Consider the following 11,748-nt stretch of genomic DNA (forward strand, 5'->3'; position numbering starts at 1 on the left):
CCACTCGTGTGAATTTGCCCCAATTGCTTTGCTCCATTGCAGCTGATCCAGCCAAGTTTTAAACGTGGGGCTCCTGGGAGAGTCAGACCCAGCTGGGGTCTCAAAGGTGGAGGCTTCCAGCCACCTGAGAGCATGGGAGAGGAGCAGTAGGAAGAGAACGGGTGCAGAAAGTAAGGAGCACAGATTCCAAAGACAAAACTGGCCTCTTTCAAGTGTGCTTCCTCCAGGAAAGGAAGGAGCCTTCTTCTACTTGCTTCATTCCCTACTCTTCCTCTCTACTGCATGCAGCACTGTCCCAAGACTCGGCCCAATTGCCAAGAGCACAATGTTATGCAAGAGCATAATAAGTCCTATAGGCTAGTTACACACCCAACATCCCACAAAATGACGTTTCTGTGGGGAAATGCATCCAGAGTCCAAAACCACAGACCCTTGAATGTCCTCTGGGTTAGCTGGTAAAGGAACATAGGCCATTGGTAAGTGGGGAGCTGCTCTCCAAGAACCCCAGCATCTGTCCCACCAGGACAAATCGGGGTACACTGAGCTCCTTTGACACCTGTTCTGTGTTAAGTGCATGTTAGACCAACATTGTCAACTATTCTGCTTGTCAAGTCTTAACCCAGGCCATGTTTGTCATATGAGAAATAAGCCACCCCTCCATTACTCATTCTCTGCAGGTGCATCCTAATCGTGAGATGTGGTTACCATGGAAAGCTGCCCAACTGGAAACTTCTCAGAACATGGCGCAGGAATGCAGACAATCTTATCGGTAACCTTCCTGTTTGGAGTTAGGATAATGGGTGACACTTGGAGGCTGATAAGGTAGGTTCCTTGTGCTGTATATAAGGAGCAGCTCCGGCCTCTGCTGCACACCTTCCACCCGTCTTCCCTTCTCTGGAGACTTGTGACCCAGGAAGAACCATGAAGTGGCTGCTGCTGCTCAGCTTGGTGGCGCTCTCTGAGTGCCTTATCTACAAGTGAGTCTGGGGGACACAGGCACGAAGAACAGCTTCCAAGGGGCTGCTTCCCTTCACTGCCTGTCATGCTGTCTTCCTTTCCTCCCCAACTTTTTCTTCTTACCTTCTTCTTTCATACAACTCCTCACTCTCTTCCACCATCTTGAGTCTCCTTTCCAGTCTCTCTCTGTCGTTTTGTGGAGGCTGCACTGCCGATTTGATGAACAGCCCTGGTCCTCAAGTCCAGTCCAGCTTTGGTTCCCAGCTCCACCACTGGGCCAGGCAACTTCAGGCAACCACTGAAACTCTTTGCAATAGGGTAGAAAAAATGGGAGCGTCTTCCCTAATGACTTCCTTCCTTCTTCCTCTCTTGGACCAGCTTCCTTTACCTTCGGGGCCTTCCAGAGCACCCCGTAAGGGGACTTCTTCCCCAATTACACTTCCTCCTCCAAACCATCCTGCTTGCACATGCTCTGCCACAGGGTTCCGCTTGTCAGAAAGAAGTCCTTGAGGCAGAACCTGATCGAGCATGGCCTGCTGGAGGACTTCTTGAAGAAGCATACCCCCAACCCAGCCAGCAAGTTCTTCCCCAAGGAGGCTGCCACCTTGGTGGACTCAGAGCCCCTGGAGAACTACCTGGATGTGAGTGCATGGGCAGGCAGGGTGGTGGGGGCAGCACTAAGGACTTTGCCCAGAGGAGAGAGGGGTCCCAAGGATTCTTGGAGGATGAACCAGGGCTCTGAGCCCCCAGGAAGTAACCCAGGGGTCTGCTCCCTGGATCTCAGAGGCACAGGAAAGGCAGGAAGACTCACAGTCAGAGATGCTGCTCTCATTCATTGATTCATTCAGGGTTTATATATGAAGAGCACCTCCTTATGTGCCAGGCACTGTGCTTCACCCAGGGAAGCAGCAGGGAACAAAACCAGGCACAGCCCCTGCCCTCATGGGGCTCACAGTCTAGTAGACAGAGACAATCATCATTGAGCCTCACCAACAATGAAAAGTACAGACAGACCGAGCGCTATGCAGTATAGATAACAATGTGAGAGGGACGTAGATGGCAGACAGGGACAACCCGCAGGGTCAAAGGAGGAGAAGTGGGGGTTGGAGAGGACAGGAAAGAGTCCCAGAGAGCAGAACTGCTTGTGTCAGACCCTGGGACAGCAGGGAGCAGAGTGCATTTGAGGAAAGGAGGCCAGCGTTCAGAGAGAGCAGAGAGGGAGGAAGGGAGGTGCAGAGTGAGGACTGTGGGGTTGGTGGGTGGAGCCAGATCAGAGTCTCTGATGAGGGTCTTTGTCCTCATTGTCACTGAATCATCTTAACCAGGGGAGTTGACAGGATCAGTATGGAGTTTCAGGAAGATGGCTCACTGTTACACTTGGGACCCAATGGCAATGCCCTGCCCTTCGGTAGATATTGTGTGTCCCCTGTGTGAGGGCACAGAGCCAATGATAGGAAGCAACGTGGCCTGTTGTTAAGAGCTTAGCCTGTGAAATCTGCCTGACCTAGTGCAAATCTGTTCTTTAATGGCTCCGAGCCACGTGACCTTCGGCAAGTCATTTCAACTCTCAGAGCGAGCCTCAGTTTCCTTGTCTGTCAAGCAGGACCACGAATATCTACCATCAGAGGGTTGTTGCAAGTAATTAGTGCAATAACTTTTTTTGGAGGCTTAGGACAGGGCCTGGCTCTTGGTAAGAGCTTGGTAAAGTCAGTCCATTTATTCACTTAACAAATATCTATGAAGCATCTCCTACATGCCAGAGGCTCTGTGCACGGAGCTGAGGAAACAGTGATGAAGAAACAAAGTTCCTGGAGCTTTTATTCTAGAGGAGAAGGCAAATAATACACAAATAAATAAGCATGCAAGATAATTCCATGTAATGAAAAGTGATGAAAAGGGAACTTAATTAAATAGGGTAACAGGAAGAAGAAGAATGGAGGAAATTCGATGAAGTGGTCAGGGAGGGCCTCTTGGTAGAGGTGATCTTTGACTAGAGCTCTGAATGTTTGAGAAGGAGCAGATCAAGAAAAGATGCAGAAGAAACATTTTCCTAGCACAGGAATAGCAAGTGCAAAGGCCCTGAGATGGGAACAAGCTTGTCATCATCAAAGAAGAGCCAGACCAGTATGGCTAGAACTTCTGGCAAGGGAGACAGTGCTGCCACTAAGAATAAAAATCCTGACAATGCCCTTTCCCAAAACCCGCTATACACACCTCGATTTAGGCACAGGATACATCCAGGGGTTTCCATCTTTAGGTGACTTCATCTCCCAATCAGCAATTTACTGAATGAGCCTTTGAGCATTTACTCTGCTGGCTGCTATCAGGTTACCTACTGTCCTCTGAGACGGTGTATCCTCTAAGATGGCACAACTAAGACACTCAGGAGGAGAGCTGAAGAGGAGACAGCAGATTCTTATTAGCTGTTGATGGTGCTTAGAAGAGACAGTCAGAGGGAAACAAGGATGCAATCAGGCAAGACATCACAGAGGAGGGGAGGCCAGGCTGGGCCTCGAAGGATGGATGCATTGGACAGGGAGAGGAAGGCAGGGAGAGCAGTGAGGGTGGGGAGCTGAGGGGAAGCCCCACGAGGCCCTGCTCCCTGGGGGAGTCCCAGGATGAGGAGTGATCTGTGCTGTCCCCACCCCGCAGGAGGAGTACTTCGGCACCATCAGCATCGGAACTCCCCCTCAGGAGTTCACCGTCATCTTTGACACCGGCTCCTCCAACCTGTGGGTGCCCTCGACCTACTGCTCCAGTCTTGCCTGCTGTGAGTGCCTGGCCCTGCCCAGGACCCCAGCGCCCACTGACCTGGGAGCCCTGAACGCTCAGGGGCTTCAAATAGGTCCAATTTCAAGCCTGCTGGAGTCCCTCTGGGATTCTCTCAACAGGCATTTCCCAAGCACCCATGTGCCCAGCAAGGGCTTAGGAGCCCTGGGGACAGAGGGTGAATCACACATGGTCCCTGCCCCCAAGGCGTTCAGTCCAATGGCAGGGAGCAGGTCTCCTGAACAACCACAGCCAAGGAGAGCAAGGGGGGACCAAAGGGAGATGGAGTTAAAGGGCTAAGAGATAGCCATCTGGGACAAGAGCTTGACATGAGAAAGTGACTCAAAAGAATGACTGAGCTTAGCTATGATCTCGCTTATTCAAAAAATCATTGGTTTGCTAAGGAAGAGTTTGTCATTGGGAGTCATGGACAGCGTTTCCAGCTCCCTCCTCTTCCAGCATTTTCGCCTGACTTTTGATTCAGAGGAAGAGCCACTGGAATGCTCCTCTTCATAACCTGAATTGTAACATTGTAAGGCTGTGACCGTGACAGTGTAGCTGTGTTGTGGGCTGTTTACAGTGCTCTGTGCAGGGTCTCATCGCCATGGGCAGCCATGGGCCTGCTCTGCTCAGTGTTTGCCTGGGGAACTTGGGAGGACAGTGGGATTGGCTGGGGACCTTCCTTCAGGCAGATGGTCCCTCTTGGTCCAACCAGGCAGGAATGGAACGTGCAGATGCTTGGGCTCCAACATCTAGGGAAAAGGGCACCATTCTCCTCCAAAGCCCCACCCAGAACCAAGGCAGCCCACCCTAGAAAGACATCTCCAGCCATGATTCTTGCTTGAGTTTCGGAGGTTGACGATGTCACTTCTTACCATCACAGATGACCACAAGCGCTTCAACCCTGAGAAGTCCTCCACCTACCAGGCCACCAGCGAGTCGATCTCCATCACCTACGGCACCGGCAGCATGACAGGCATCCTCGGATACGACACTGTCAGGGTGAGCACCTGCTGACTCACCACCTCCTTCTGCCCATTCCTAGGGCCAGCTTCTGGGGACTGTGGGAGTCAAAGTGTACCCCCCATAATGAGCTCATTCAGGCAATACAGGTCTCAGTGATCACCAAAGTAACCTGATTTGGGGGAGAGGGATGCAGAAGTGGCAGAGATGTCACAGACATTTCTAAGTGGGGCAGTAGTGGGTAAGGGGTGGGATGCCTTGGTGCCATCAGCCAACCTCAGCCCCACCCAAGCTGAGTGCTATGGAGCTGGGGGGAGAAGGTTGGGAAAGGCCTATTTCTCTTTTAGTGCCTCCTCCTCTTTCTCTTCCCTTCACCTGCAGCCCCCATCAAGTCACAGAATCTCCACTTTCGTCCCCCAGATCCAGGGTGTGGCAGGGGTCAAGGGCTCTGATTTGCCTGGGGTCTGATTTGCATCCAATCATCAGAAACAGGAACACACAGGGCCCGGCTGTTCTGCAGCAAATTGTCACACCAACTTGCAGACTGTGGCCATCTGGAGATCAGCTGCAATGGTTAATCCAGCAGAATAACAAACATTCCCAGAGACCATCCCTCTCCCCTTCTTCCAGCCTGATACCCCAGAAGCCAAATCCTACATGAGATGAACCAGGGATACTCTGTGCCCAGGGCTGGTGTCCCGCAGTGCTCACTCAACACAAGCTGGTTGTGAACATCTTGGTTCCCCCACTCAGGTCGGAGGCATCGAGGACACCAACCAGATCTTCGGCCTGAGCGAGAAGGAACCTGGCTTCTTCCTTTTCTTGGCTCCCTTTGATGGCATCCTGGGTCTCGGCTACCCCAGCATCTCCGCCTCTGGGGCCACACCCGTCTTTGACAACATATGGGACCAGGGTCTGGTTTCCCAAGACCTCTTCTCTGTCTACCTGAGCTCGTAAGTCGGGCAGGGAGGTCATGGTCACCTGGCCCAGAGGAGGGCTATACGGTGCTGGGTGGGGAAAGAGGGTCTCAGCCAGCAAGGGATTTGAAAGGTCAGTGTATAAGGCTTGAGAGGTGTAGTTTGGGAGAGAATTGGGCCAAATCTCTCTCTGATGAACTGTGTTCATTCACCTTGTTTTACCAGAGTGAGTCTTTGTCACCTTGACTTATACAACTCAGATGTCATTAGCCGTTTGCTTTCGAACCCTAGTCCCCTTATCGTTGGCCCCAAAAGACCACCATTTAAAATGAGTACAATATAGACAGAGCCCAAACTTCCATAGCAATGAATAGAATATTTGACGGGACTTATATCTTAAACAATGAAACATCCAAACAAAGAAAGCAAGTTTATGTCATTCGTTAAAAAAATCTAGGTTCCAGTTGTGACTATGAGTTAACCCTAAGAATGGATAAAGAATATACCAGTTTGGTATTGGTTGAGTCGAGTTTATACAGGAATATCTGAGGGTGTCGTCAGTTTCCCGAGACTCTCAGCTTTTCTCTGAGGCTCTCATCCTTCTCTTTTTTTTTTTTTTAAAGATTTTACTTTTTTCCTTTTTTCTCCCCAAAGCCCCCCAGTACACAGTTGTATATTCTTCGTTGTGGGTCCTTCTAGTGGTGGCATGTGGGACGCTGCCTCAGTGTGGTTTGATGAGCAGTGCCATGTCCGTGCCCAGGACTCGAACCAACGAAACACTGGGCCGCCTGCAGCGGAGCATGCGAACTTAACCACTCAGCCACGGGGCCAGCCACCTCGTCCTTCTCTTTTGAAGCCATTGTCACTGTTGATATGTTTCTTTAGCTGTTCAGTCTTCTACTGTAAACTCGTTGTGTCACGTTGTACTTACCATCAGATGTTTACAGGAAAGTTGATGTGGGGGGAGGTGAGTGGGGACTATCATTCTCTGGCCTGTTCTTTGGTGATTAATTTCTTATCATCACAAAAATTTGCTTCCCTATCAAACCTGAAACTTCAGAGATTCAGAAAATGAATATTTTGGTAATGAGGAGGAAACTTCCAACAGAAGTAATTTACAAAAAGAGGGCCTATTTCTCTTCCTGGCCACTTAATATTCAAGTTGGCTCCTAAACATCCTCTGTCTTTATAGGACTTAGAGACTTCTTGGGACCATCTTCTCTCCCCAATTAGATCATGGTTTCTCAATCTCAGCACTATGGACATTTTGGACACACAATGCCTTGCTGTGGGAGGCTGTCCTGTGCATTGTAGGATGTTGAGCAGACTGCATGGCCTCTACGTACTAGACACCAGTGGCACTTCCTACCCCAACCCAATCATGACAACGAAAAATGTCCCCAGACCTTGGCAAATGTCCCCTGGGGGTAAAACTGCCCCTGGCTGAGAACCAGGCATCTATATTATCATGTCCTTAAGAGCAAACACTGTCCCACATTCACTTCTCTTGAGGTCCCCACATCAATAAGAATGAGGATGTGGTGGAACCACAACTCTGGAACCAGAAAGACCTGGGTTCTAATCTTGGTTCTGGCACCCCGTGTCTGTGTGACCTTGGGCATGTCACCTCACTTCTATGAGCCTGAGATTCCTCACTGCCTAGTGGAAATAAGAATAATAGCGTCCACTGTTTGGGTGTTGATGTGAGGATTAAAAGATACCCTGTCCACCACACTCAGCACGGCTCCTGGCACTGGCAAGAGCCCAGTCAAGGGGAGCTCTTAGGATGCACATAGCAGATGTTCAGCTGAATGAATGACTTCCTGTCTTTTCCCCTCACTTTCAACAGCGATGACGAGAGTGGCAGTGTGGTGATGTTCGGTGGCATCGATTCTTCCTACTACACTGGAAGCCTGCACTGGGTCCCTGTTACCACCGAGGGTTACTGGCAGATCGCCGTGGACAGGTGGGATCTCCATGGATGGGCACTGTCCTGGCATGGGCCCCAGATCTCATTTCTTTATAAACTGCTATTTAAATAAGCTTCCCAGAATCCCCCTAGAACAACCAGACAGGGAAATGCACCCCAGGAGGAGAAGGTGGGAGTTGGCCAACCCAGAGAGACCCCAAGAAAGGCCCCTCCCTGGAGGAGGAGAGCTTCCTGGGACCCCAGATGCTCTGCAAGGATGAGACAGCCACTTTCCTTCTGCTCATGGAGACGGGACACCAGCATCCCTGGGGAGAGCTGGGGACCCACCAATCCACACATCTTGGCAGTTAGGGGAACTAAGAACGGGCACACGCTCCTCCCACTCCAGGAAAAAAGTCACTTTCAGTCTAGAGAAAGGGCAAAATGCCTGAGAAGTTGTTACAGCACCTTCATTCCCCACTTCGCCTTCTGGGATACCCCTCCTCCATGCAGCCTCGTTCCCTCGCTGTTCCTCCCCCGGCCGACCTGCTAGGGTGACTCCAGGTTTGCCCAAGAGTGAGCAATTTCCTGGCATTCAAGACTTTCAGTTCTAAAACCAGGACAGTCCTGGGCAAAGCAGGACACTCAATCCGCTCAAGTCTGCCACAGCCATGCTAAAACTTCATCAGTTCCTCCCACTCTCACCCCTGCTCCTCCCATGTCCATCCTTCCTTGCATGCCTTCCCCTCTGCCTTGGACGTCCCCTTCCAGCTCTTCACCTCCTTGGCCACCTTGCGCTGTCTGCTTCCCCGGGAAGCCCACCCTGGTTGCTCCTCACCACCACCACCCTCACCCTGGATTCTTTCTGTTCCCCTGTCCTGTGCCCTATTCATGCGGCTCTTCCTTGGTCATAACTTATCTTTCCAGCTAGAGTGTGAGCTGCCTGCACTCAGAAACTGTGAGGCTGCCTCGTTTGGCATTTCATCTCAGGCCTAGCACAGAGTTGTCACTCAGTAAAGATTTGTTGAGTAAATGAATGCATGAATGAATGAGTGCATGAAGGAGAGAAGCTGAAATTTTATGGATTGGCCAATGGATGGGGAGGAGGGACCCTCTGAGGTCACTTGGTTCCTTCTTGGGGAAATGTACCCCCTGGGGGCTCCTGGGACCCTTACACGCATCTCACTTCCAGCATCACAATAAACGGAGAGTCCATCGCTTGCAGCGGGGGCTGCCAGGCCATTGTTGACACTGGCACCTCTCTGCTAGCTGGCCCAACCTCTGGCATCGACAATATCCAGAGCTACATTGGAGCCAGAAAGGACTTGCTCGGTGAGGTAAGTCCAGCCTTGACTGCCCCGTCCTAGACGGAGGTGGTGGGTCCGCCATGCAGAAGGAAGGCAACCCCTTCCAACCCTCACTCTTTCTAGGAGGTGATCAGCTGCTCAGCCATCGACAGCCTGCCCGACATTGTCTTCACCATGAATGGCGTCGAGTTCCCTCTGCCTCCTAGTGCCTACATCCTAAAGGTAAGGGGTCTCTGGGCCTCCCACCTACATGTGTCCCATAGAATGTGGCCAACCCTCCTTCTTTCACTAAGAAAAGAGCACTTCCAAAAGCTGAAGCTGACATCTGCTCTGGACAGCTGCCAGGGAAAACAATGCATTCAAAATAAACGCGTGAATGAGAATTTGGAAACAGCATACAAAGGGGAGAAGGGAGGCAAACACTGATGGCATGGGAAGAGGATTTCCAGTTGGACCCCTGAGTCCACACTCTGGGTCTCAATTACCGGCTCATTGATTCTGTGCCAATTGCAACCTCTCAGCCTCAGTTTTCTCATGTGATCTACGGCTTTCCCCAAGCTCAGCATGTGGTTAGGGTAGTCATGTGATATTGACCACATCAATGCTACAAAGATTTGGGTAAATGGTGACCCTAATTTCCACAGGGTCAAGGCTTATGACACCCCCACCGTCTCTACCAAGGGACGAATCTTTACAAACAAGTTAAACGAGCTACAGGCTAGCTCCTTCCTTCTATGATAACTTCAGGTGGAAAACTCGTTTTGCCCAGTGCTAGTCAGCAAGTGGTACTGACACCCAGCCACTCCCCCAATGATGCAGATTAATTAGTAGGGGGTCAGGCCCAACTAGTGTGGGTGGGTGCAAAGCTCCCCAGGAGATTCTAACATGCAGCCAATGTTGTGGGCCAGTGACCTAGTGAATGAAAAAAACTGACAGCTCGCCACCGGAAGGGATCAGAATAATGAGAAAAGGCTGTGTCACTGGGGCTTCCAAAGTCCTCCCAGAGGCTGAGTTCCCCTAAACCTCTTAGCTCTGATGCTGTCGCCAGGGTTTAAGCATCCACCAGAAACAGTGGACAATGTCCAGTGGTCCCTGGAACCAAGTGCAGTGATCAGCTCACACAGGCAGACCCCAGGCTAAGAAGAGCTGAGGCCCCACACACAAGCCAGGAAGCTCCTCCTTGCACGTACCTTGTAGCAGACTATGATTCTTGACCCTGATCCCCAGCGCCTGTCACCTCTGAGTCTATGTCACATCTCCGGTTTTATCCTCCTTTTCTCCAGGAGGATGACAGCTGCATCAGTGGCTTTGAGGGCGTGGACCTCGACACCAGCAGCGGAGAGCTCTGGATCCTGGGTGACGTCTTCATCCGCCAGTACTTTACCGTCTTCGACAGAGCCAACAACCAGGTCGGCCTGGCTCCCGTGGCCTAAGCCTGAGTCTTTCCTGCCACTTCGCAGGAAGATCTGGCCTCAGTTCTCCCCCTTGTAGATGTGTGTAATTCTCCTGATGGTTCTTCCTGTGGGACTGTGGAGGTGGGATCCTGGCCCTGTTCCCTCTCATACCAATAACGTAGACTAAAAGCATAATCTTCTGAAACACGTTTGTGGAGTTGCTTCTCTTTGTTGCTACTTCTTCCCATACCAGGGTCAGAACACAAGAGCAGGGGGCGGGGGGAGCAAAATGACCACTTGGACAGCACCAAACACAGAGACAGTTGCAGCACACACTTCATAGTAGAGCCAGCAAGACAAATGTTCCTCAGCAGGTCTGACTGTGAGCATCATGTGAAGACCTGTGGACCAGAAATGCCAGGCACGTTGCCTCCTGAAAGAATACGGCCCCTAAGGTCTTGGTTCAGGGAGTCCATTTCACATTTCTCCCAAAGCCAACAAGAGAAAATGAGAAAACAAAAGAGATTCAGGGGACGTGGCCACTGATGGTGACATTCCTAAGCAGGCCAGGCAGGCAGAATTTCCTGGAAGATGTAGGCCAGGGAGGTGACAGAATCTGACACCCCAAAATCTACCTGGCTGCTCTCTGTCATTACCTGGCTGATCCAGAGTAACACCTGAGACCCCTCAGTGCTCTGGTGCAAGACACTGAACTGACCCGTTTCCCCATCAGTAATTAGAGAGGATGGTTGTCCACTTCCTGAGCATTGTGAGATGTGAGGAACGAGCTGAGTGTGCCCATTAGCAAACAGGAACTATTTAGAGCAGCGTTCCTCAGAGTGAATTTGGTAGCAAAATGGTCAATGGAAAGTAGCGTTTCAAAATAAGCATGGAGCACGCTGTATTCTAGGCCCTTCTTCAAGGTTCACAAGGCTCCTTTCCAAGCAAAGCTCTGAGAAGTCCTGCCGCAAAGTGCTCTGGTTCACTGTAACTCAGCTTAGCTGGATCCCAGTTCCTCACTTGCTAGTAAACCCGTCACAGTCCTGCGCTCCTCGACACCCACAGTGAGAGAATTCCCATAGCTCCTGCCTCTGCCGACAGCTGGACCCCAGCCTGCCCTCTGGAGACACTGGCCTGAGGGCTGCAGCTGGGTCCCCCAGCTGAGAGGGAGTGAATTTGGGGTCTGCAGAACAAGATGGCTTTGGAAACCCTGTGACGGCATCCCCCAATTTATCAGAGGTCCAGAGAAACTGACACAGTGGAGGAGGCTTCCCCACACACTCCCCATCCTCCACTGCTTCTTAGACCCTAAATGTGGAGTCCTAAGTAGGGAAAATGCAGGGTGTATTCACTCAAGAACAAACACCCTACCAATTGTTGGAGCCCAGGTTTCCTAGACCCAGACCAGCTCATCTTGTTTGTTAACAGCACTATGTGCCCATCTGGGGTCTCGAAGGTGGTCCTCCAGCCTCCTGGAGGCGGCCCTGGGCAGGGGTTGTGCACAATGTGCCTTATTGTGAGAACATGTTCCT

General features: G+C 51.2%; 1 protein-coding gene across 1 annotated transcript; it reads left to right on the plus strand.

Moving 5' to 3' along the window:
* Nucleotides 1-886: 886 nt before the first annotated feature.
* LOC100059452 (pepsin II-4-like) lies at nt 887-10,413 on the plus strand. Its single transcript, XM_001501936.5, has 9 exons — nt 887-977; nt 1,439-1,598; nt 3,610-3,727; nt 4,610-4,728; nt 5,443-5,642; nt 7,456-7,572; nt 8,708-8,852; nt 8,946-9,044; nt 10,106-10,413. The coding sequence occupies exons 1-9, from the start codon at nt 922-924 to the stop codon at nt 10,253-10,255; spliced, it is 1,164 nt and encodes a 387-aa protein (XP_001501986.2). The 5' UTR covers nt 887-921; the 3' UTR covers nt 10,256-10,413.
* Nucleotides 10,414-11,748: the final 1,335 nt, after the last annotated feature.

The sequence above is a fragment of the Equus caballus genome, chromosome 12, assembly GCF_041296265.1.
Source record: "Equus caballus isolate H_3958 breed thoroughbred chromosome 12, TB-T2T, whole genome shotgun sequence".
NCBI lineage: Eukaryota > Metazoa > Chordata > Mammalia > Perissodactyla > Equidae > Equus > Equus caballus.

Coding starts and splice junctions, on each gene's coding strand:
- LOC100059452 (XM_001501936.5), top strand. CDS start 922: ATGAAGTGGCTGCTGCTGCTCAGCTTGGTGGCGCTCTCTGAGTGCCTT. Junction 1,599..3,609: donor CCCTGGAGAACTACCTGGAT/GTGAGTGCATGG, acceptor CCCACCCCGCAG/GAGGAGTACTTCGGCACCAT. Junction 3,728..4,609: donor CTGCTCCAGTCTTGCCTGCT/GTGAGTGCCTGG, acceptor TTACCATCACAG/ATGACCACAAGCGCTTCAAC.